Below are 9,220 nucleotides of genomic sequence, written 5' to 3' on the forward strand. Positions count from 1 at the left end.
AAGAGCACGTCCAGCTTTACACTTAAGACTTACATTCAACACTTATGTCGCTTACGATAAGAACGGTCCAAAGTACAAAGTGTCAAGTTTGGTGTGCTCTTGACTGTACGTGTGGAAAGCAATGTTTCGGAGTTTGTAGTAGACCTAAGACGGGACGGTGTGGGTTCAATTAAATTATAAAGTCCCTGCGCACACTCTCCGAAATGTATCCGATAGTAAAATAAAGAGTAAAATAATTCGACGTAAAAAGTGTAGAAAGATGTTAAACAGGGCTTGAACAGTTTACTGTTTTATGTGGCGACGGTAAGATGTGGAGCGTATTCATATCTGTTGTAGGACGGCAGAGATATGTCTTTTACATCTGAAAGAAAAAAACACAAAAATAATAATTAAGAAAATTTAAATCTGCTGCAACGTTTTGCCAACCCACTACGGAGAAAGTTTCTATGGACGGATGGATGGAAATACTTAGTCGCAAGTAGTGTTTACAGTCACAAGTCGCTTTTTAACAAGCAAAATTCTAGGCAAAAGCAAGTATCAAATAAATTCTCTAATTATGTAGTTAGTAGCGCTCCTTGTAAAAGAGGTTGTCGATGAAAATTCTGCCTCCACACCTATTTATGTTTTGAAAAGAAAGGGTGCTGGTGAAATTACAGGCACATTGGTGAAGGGTAACGCGACCATACATCCCGATTTTCGGCGGACAGTCCCGCTTTTAAGCTTCGTGTCCCCAAAATACTTTAAAATGTCCCGCTTTGGCAAAACAGGACACACGTGACACAAAATTTAAAAAATGACGCGAAAGCGTAACAGCTAGCAAATCTTGTGCGTCGTACTGCGCGTGCATTGTTTTTGCCGGGAATGAATCGATGGCGTGATGTTTCGGGCTGCCGTGGAACTAAACCTGACATACTAAAGTAAAATTCTTCACCCGAAAAATACATAATGCCAGCCCACCAGCCTGCAAAAGATTAGTTATACGTTTTTATTTTGTGTTTTTTAAAATTTATCAATAAACATTTTTTTCATCATTAAACATATAATAAATGTACAGGCGTCCCGCTTTGAGGACAAAATGGTCACGTTAGTGGTGGGTAAGGTACAACGGCAGTTCTCTTCAGATCGTAACTTAAAGCACTAAATGGTACTTCCACAGATGTATCGCTTTTCACCAGGCGCACGACTATTTCTCTGTTTGTCCCGTTATGTGACATAATAAAAAGTACAGTTACACACGGCTCTAAGTCAATATAGATGTAATCAAATCTATGGTTGTAATATATGTATAAGAAGCATCGATTACAACGCGACCTCACGAATTACGGTAAGAATGCGCGGTTTTCACTCGAATGGTTACATCAAGAAGATTCATACTACGCAAGTAACATCTTTAGTATATGTTATATATACTTAGTGTACTGTTGTTAACCGGAAAATAATAAAATAAAAAAAATAAGAAGCACAATTGAATGAAAGATATTGTTTCAAGTGGCTGTGAAGCGTGTGGAAACTGGAAACTGCTGTTTTTCCGCCACAGTCGCATGTATAATATCGCAAAATATATGAACGCTACGACAACCAGCCCGTTACATCAGACCATGTACGTATAATAATATGTGTATTCATCATCATCCTATCTCAGCCTACTGATGGCGGCAGCTTATCACATCCTTTTGCTGCCAGCAGCCTTTCACAGATCATCATTCCATATGGCCTGAGGGCTTCCTGCGCCTACTACGTTTGTAATGTATGCTGAAAAATGGTTACTTTACATTTTTGTAAAACAAATTCACCTTTCACATGTACTTCTTGGACGTTGGAAGGAGTTTCGAAGACCTCGATGGTTTGTTGAATCACGTACAGCTGGATAGCGTACACGCCTAAACAGATAAATAATAAATTAACAAATTTCTTCATCACTTGTCAGGTAAAATCAATGACAAAGAATTCGACAATAGATATCAAAACGACCTATGGAAGTGATACGTTATCTATGAATACGCTGACAAAAAATATAATTGAAATAAACAATTTCATTTAAAATGAACTAAAAAGCTCGAAGGAGGAGGTTTTCAATTCGAACGTTTTTTTTTTTGCATGTATGTTAATCGATTACTCTGGCATTTGTAAACCGATTTTGATGATTCTTTTTTTATTAGAAAGAGAGTATACCTCAGTATATGTTGCATTTAAATTTGAAGAAAATATTCTGTCGGATTTGGGTTCATTAATTTGTCTCATTCTCTCACTCTCACTCACTCACACGATTGTTAGCTAACGGATCATTGACTTACTAATAAATGGACGACTTCTATAAACATATTTTATGGAAACAATAAATTATGTAAGGATTTTTTTTTGTTAAAAGTGATTGCCGAAATACAAACTTAGTCTTACCAACACCCCGTATAGAAATTTATCCAAGTAGCCCACATTATAGAGCAGTAAAAATCTATAACAAATTACCTGACACACTGAAAATAATAGAAAGAAACTCAACATTTTGTAATATACTCAAATCAAAAATGCTAGTAGATATTCAATTAATCAAAAATTTGAAGAACTTGTATTCAAATAGTAGCATTAATTTTAATTTTTAGTTCATAGGATTTGTCATTTGTTATACCCTTACTGGGTGCATGTAACATCTCAAATGTGACGCGTCTACCAATACAAATAAATAAAAAATCATAACAACTGCTTACCAAAGAAAAAGAAAATCTGCATTGCGAAGATCATGGAAACCAGTAGACCCAAACACGCCATGATGATGACAATAACACTCATCGTTACAACTGATAGCATGAGGCCAATTACCCCGAAGGACAAGTATATATGCATCAGTAGCGTTTTTTCCTGAAAAAAGAAAAGTATGGTAAATTTGACAAACGTGACCAGCGACTTGCGTATGCCTAAATAAAGATATCTACTAGTACATCAGAAGGAGGAAGAAGTCATATTGGGCCAACGTGGCAGACAATATACAAAGTGCAATAAAAAACTGGTACGCATCATAACATTAGTGAAAATAAAAAAATAAATTAACGGAAAAATATTTGTTTTTCCAATCCCCATACATAACGCCAATCGAGTAGTTGATATGAGAAAGTAAATATTTATTTAAAATTATTAATACAACGATCGAACACAGGAAAGGAAAAAGTTCCTTCGGTCCGGCTGGATTCGAACCAGGGTCGCCTAGCAAACCGTGTCAGACGCTATGCTAACAAGCCACGAACGAACCAGCGAACCTCACGAATTTTTCTGTGTTAAAAACAAACCTGAGTGAAGAAATAGGTTTCTCATAGATGGCGCTACAGCAAAAATACATCCCGAGATTATGCAAATGTGTACGTCCGTAACGTGACGGGCGCGCACACTACTATCAACGCTGCAACGTTTGTATGCATTTACCATATTTGACTGAATATAATAAGGTAGTTTCAATTCTAATGTTCTAACATCTCTCTTCTTATGAGGTTCATGGTGGTTCCCGCAAATCGAATCTACTTGTATAATATCGTCTCTACTCGATTTACTTCAATCGAATAGTAATGACTTGTATGGAATCGACAGCGCATTTCCAAGAACAAAAACTTTATCGAAGTACAAAATAGTATTTTTTCCACTCCTGTACTTTAATCTGTCAATTATAATTTCATAAACCATAATATAAAAGCGCTCCTTTTAGTTCTGAATCAAAGTTCTATTGTCTATGATACTCGCCACCGAGCTGAAGAATTTCATTGAAGGTCTGTACACAGGTACGTACACAGAACTATTATGAGAAATATGGTACTGTACACAGAACTTGAATGAGTTTCAAAAAAATAGTCGTATTTTTGCTAATAAAAATATCAATTACGACGCTACTCAAATGCTATACTGCCTCCTGATTGGTTAGATTGGCCGAAAAATCTTGCAACCGGGCCATAAATCTCTGTAAAAAAATGATTGGTTATAATTTAAGCGGTACTTGACCACTTCTATCTATCTCTTTGGTTTTTTGTTTTGTAGCGTTTATTGGCTATCGTCTAAATATATGAGGGCTGTATGGTGAATCTTCGCCTACGCTAAAAATGGGTTAAGATTTTTTTTTTAAATGCGTTTCTTGTCATGGATTGTTAACGAAATAAACATTAAATATTTGGTTCTGTTTCATTACACGTAGAAAAAATATAGTATGCAATCATTACATAATTAGATATTTAAATCTCGTACCTATTACTTAGGCCACTCGGCAAAGCCTCGTGACTTAAACACGGTATTCGACTTTACGAAACCTCATTATGCAACGATTGCATAAAGTACTACAATGACTAGGACAATTACAAAGTAATAGTTGAATAATTACCATATGAGTACCAGCAATCAAGGCAGCAGTGAATATCATACAAATAATTCCAATCGCTAGAACACTAGGTGGGACTACGCTATTCGCGAAGTAGAAGAAATTATAATATTCGTGTGAATTCTCGAATAAATCATTCCAACTCGCCAGGGCCACCGAGGATACAATGATGAACAAAATACTGATTGTCTGGAATGTAAAATTAGAATAGAATAGAATATCATTTATTTCTTGTAAATGTGGTACCAAAAAAACAGATGTTACAAAATTTAAAAAAAGTTCCGCATATTTTGCCAACAAGCGGCATAGAAATATTAAAATGTCAAAATAAATTTGTATCAAAAAATTCAACTAATGTCAGATGTAAGTTGAAAATATTAAAAACATGATTTAAAATGTGATTGAATTTAATAAGTTGCCATGTAGATAATCACTAATAGTATAATAAGATTTATCAATATGGAGCGATATCTTCATGTTTTCCGGTAGTTTATTATACACATATTTTTGGTGCCACCCGACTATACTCCTTTTCAACAAAGGTGTTTCTTGCTCTGACATCCGATAACTTTATAAATTGATGGATGTTCATTTTTACAAATATACATGTTTCCAAAATCTATAAAGAGGGTAGAGTTGATATGCAAAGCGAAATAAACATTTGTTTGCAGTTTTCTGTGGGTTTTAGCCCACACAGCTCTTATGCACCTTTTTTGGGATGTGAATATGTTTTCTCTTTCACTATAATTTCCCCAGTATAAAACACCAAACCTTTATGTTGATGCAACTAAACCATGGTAAAGCTACCACTACGGATTCCAGTTTTACTTTTTTAGACAAAGCTTAGAATGCAAGTTTTCTACAAAGTTCTTCCGCTTGAAGTTTCCATGTTAAATTAGATTTATCAAGAATAAAAATGCACCCTACGTGGTAATCCAAGTCGTTGAGACTACCTGTCTACCAATTTTCATCCAAATTATTAATATACGAAGATTTATTTATTTTAATAGATTATTATTATAAAGATCGGACACAAGTAAAACTTCTTCGCGCTAACAGAACTTCGATCTTTGTACCTACTTATAATTATAACATCTGGTGAAGTAATTTCACAAAAAGTAAATGATTATCACGATAGTAAAGACTAATAAATACAGTTTCAGTGCTTAGTTTGCGTGGCACGAGTGCCAACAATGCGCGGAGTTCTGCAAACTTGAGCTCAGTCGGCCATTTTCGCTGTATACGTTGTGGCGTGTCAATTATCTCGCGCAAAACATCGAAAATCGTAGAAAATGCGTTATTTCTATATTTTAACAAATTTTCAATTTTCTCTTTATCGTCATTTTTTATCATTAGAAAGGAAAGCAAACCTTATACCACTACAATATGGTCGCTTCTTTTTTTGAGAACTTAGTAATAATCTCGAATTCGTCGTCGTTCAGCTATTGACCGCTAAATGGCAGCATATTGATTGAAATTTCAATATAAAAATTAAAATGTAACTTGCTGTAGTATAGAAATTTCTTAGATGTGCCAACATGGCAAAATTTTAATTACATTAACAGTTCAGAATTTGTTATTTCTTTTTAAATTATAATAATAAATAATAAAATTTATTTATTTCCACAAATTACAAATAGATACAATAATACACATACAACAATTACAATGAAAGCGGAACAGGTAGCAAGTAACGACACTGACTCTTGAACTAGGTAAAAACCTGTATCTCAAGAGACAGAGATTCAAATGGATGAGTTCCTTATAATTATTTTAAAAATTAGTGAACATTGACGAGATAAAACCAAGATGAATAGAGGGAAAGACAGTTATAATGCTAATTATATTTAACTTAAGCTATGAGAATGTGTGTGTGTGTGCGTGTGTGTGTGTGTGTGTGTGTGTGTGTGTGTGTGTGTGTGTGCGTGCGTGAGTGAGTGGGTGCGTGCATGTTTGTGTGAGGGGGTGCGTTGTGGTTGTGGGCTGATGGGTTTGAAAAACCTTCTGGACTTCGCATCGGCAGTACGCTGGATAGTAGCCGTAACGTAATGACAAGACAAATTAGAAAGTACCTACGATCAATCATTATCAAGATTTCATAGTGTTTAAAAATTATGAATGTGTGAGTTTTGGCGACAGGTTTTGATAGTAATCGAGGTTTAACTTAGTCACCGGAGGAGAAGCGGGAACAATTGTTTTGCTAGATCAAACGGTTCAGGTATTTACTACTAAATAACGATCTTACAAGAATATACGATACACCTAAGTGTATTGTCTAAAGAGTGTGCTAATGTGTTACACTGTAGGATGTACTTTACTCGATCATATAAAATGCTGAAAACAGGATAAAATAAAAGTCTAAAACGAGTTATTTAAGAATAAAATATCTAACTTTTTGTATAATTTTTATAAGGAGATATTTCTCTTTAAGTACCACAGAAAACCTGCAAAATTTTGATTTTCAACTGTAGCCATTTATCCAAAAATTTACTAATTGCCCAGGGGTTTGACTACACCCTCGTCGCTCGCTACCCCGTCTGTCGCAGTCGGGCGCTTGTTGACATCATGTCGGTGTCAAATTGTCTCCGCCTGTTCTTATTTTATTGATACTAATTTACAGTGCGCGGATTGCGGGACGCGAGGGGCGATCCCCCGCCCCCACCTCACCTCCTATAACTAGGCGCGCGTTGCAATACCTCGCCTTAAGTCAATTGGCTTTTTTTTTCACTTCCATGGTAAAACATCATGATATTCCATAAAATTTATGTATCATCCAAATTATTTGTAATTTGAAATGTTTTGATTTTGTTTCGTTGTTTTCTTTTAATTTTTTTTTTTTTCGTTTTACTTTTTTATTTTTTTTACACACTCATAGCCCCGCACTAGGGAAACTCTGTATCACGGGTGCCATGGACACACACATAGATAACCACAATTCACGAGAGAAATGAATGTAGGCCATACAAATATTTCTCCCGGCCAGGGAATCCAATCCGAGATGTCTGCGAGGAAGTCCGGCTGATAATCGTTCGGCCACGGAGGCAGTTAAAGTTTATTCTATCTTTGTGTTACGGCGTTGCAATAAATTTTTTTCTATATTGTCATTGACTTACAAATAAATGGACGACGGGTCTAATACAAAAACCACGAAAAAAATGTCCCAAGTCAACCTATTTAAACGTAGTGACATGTAAAGGAATATGAAAAAGCTAAAACGTTGAATTTACATTGTAATGTCATCGCAGTACTGTCTAATTTTGCTTGCTTCGCTGTCAGTCGAACAAACGAAGACTAAAGCGTGAATGACGCTCTGTATACGATTTTAACGCCCTATAAGTTCGGACACTTTTTAGCGCGGACCCGACTTCCATATAATTGTAAGTCAATGTATATTGTATTCGAATTCCGGCTGTCACTTTGGCGTGATTGAGTAAAATATCCAAGCATTTTTATTCATAATATAAATGTATACGTCACGTGTGACGTGTGAAAATGTATTTTTAGGATTAATAAACTTCTAAAACGTAGATAACAATGAGCGATCAAAGGTATATTTGCTCACTGCTTTTATCTACCTTACACCGAGCTCAATAAATTGTTTGCTTATTGATAATTCATTTACATTTATTATGAGATATTGATTGAAATTATCAGCTCCACCACTTATTTTGACATTTGGTCTGATTTCCACAGGAATATTGCCAGGGTACTTTACTTTGTAGCCCCAAAACAGACATAACCTATAGACCTGACCACACGCTATTATCCTACAGTACTTACAATATTCAAGTACCCTATGAACAGAGTTGCATTCTTCAATTTGGGTATAGACAAAGACTTTGTATAATCCATGACTCGACAATTTTTTTTATTATTTTCCATTTGTGGCACCGGATCGATCATCTGAAAAATACATTAATGTAATTATAGCATTCAATATAGACGGTTACAGGCCTTAATGCGAATAAAAATATACATGTAAGTATGCATGTTATATTTTCACGGGAAAATAAAAGTTTTAAGGTAATACATTTCACTTATTAGAGGTTATTTTACTTTGCTACAAAGCAAAAAACACAACAAACTTACATTTTTATTTTGCAATTACCCAACAAAATTCAATAGCAATAACCACACTCCGGGACAACAAAGGACTCTGATAAAATATATATAGCAAATTTAATACGCAGGCGTCTGACTTCAGCCCGCACAACACACTGTTTGTAATCACAAACTATGTAAAATTCGTAATCTATCGATATACTACTACTATCTATTGCTGTTTGATATAATGATAAATGTCAAGTACGTGTTTTGCATTAGAGAGGGTTCAGGGGCTACAACAAGGAAACAACTAGGCGCCCACTTTTGGGTTATAATACTAGATAAACTTCAACAATGGAATTAAAGATACTTAAGATTTATGTTTGTCTTTTGTGAAGTTCCCAAGTCGTACAAGACGGAAGTCAGGTATCCACCTGAATAGTATATTGTCATCCGACAATATACTATTTTTAACAGACTTTTTTTTGTATGTATATTACGCGATTACTGGGACGTTGGTGAACCGATTTTGATGATTCCTTTTTTTTGGAAATAGTGTATTGGTCCCATTTAAATTTAGAGAAAATATTTCACCTCGAAGGGTGATGAATCCGGTTTCGCGCTCATTCCGGTAACCGAATGCAATAAAACTTGGCAATTAGATGTAATTCCACAAACTTAGTCTTTTGTTTTATAAAAAAGGTACAATTATATTTACAACGTACGTGAGTAAATAAACACAAGACTTTTTTTTTAAATTCCATGTCTGTACTGTATCAGAGACGCATTGCTATTGGCCTACATTTTGTCTTTGACAGTATGTAT

The 9,220-nt window shown here is 35.0% G+C and overlaps 1 protein-coding gene across 1 annotated transcript; it reads right to left on the reverse strand.

Annotated features, from left to right (window-relative positions):
• Positions 1-254: 254 nt before the first annotated feature.
• LOC113225590 lies at positions 255-8,592 on the reverse strand. Its single transcript, XM_026457927.1, has 6 exons — positions 8,441-8,592; positions 8,132-8,254; positions 4,355-4,540; positions 2,706-2,856; positions 1,794-1,880; positions 255-361 (listed from the first exon to the last, which is right to left on the reverse strand). Exons 2-6 carry the CDS (start codon positions 8,252-8,254, stop codon positions 291-293), a joined length of 618 nt encoding a protein of 205 aa, XP_026313712.1. The 5' UTR covers positions 8,441-8,592; the 3' UTR covers positions 255-290.
• Positions 8,593-9,220: the final 628 nt, after the last annotated feature.

Source organism: Hyposmocoma kahamanoa, unplaced genomic scaffold (assembly GCF_003589595.1).
Source record: "Hyposmocoma kahamanoa isolate Upper Pololo Valley unplaced genomic scaffold, ASM358959v1 168, whole genome shotgun sequence".
Classification (NCBI taxonomy): Eukaryota; Metazoa; Arthropoda; class Insecta; order Lepidoptera; family Cosmopterigidae; genus Hyposmocoma; species Hyposmocoma kahamanoa.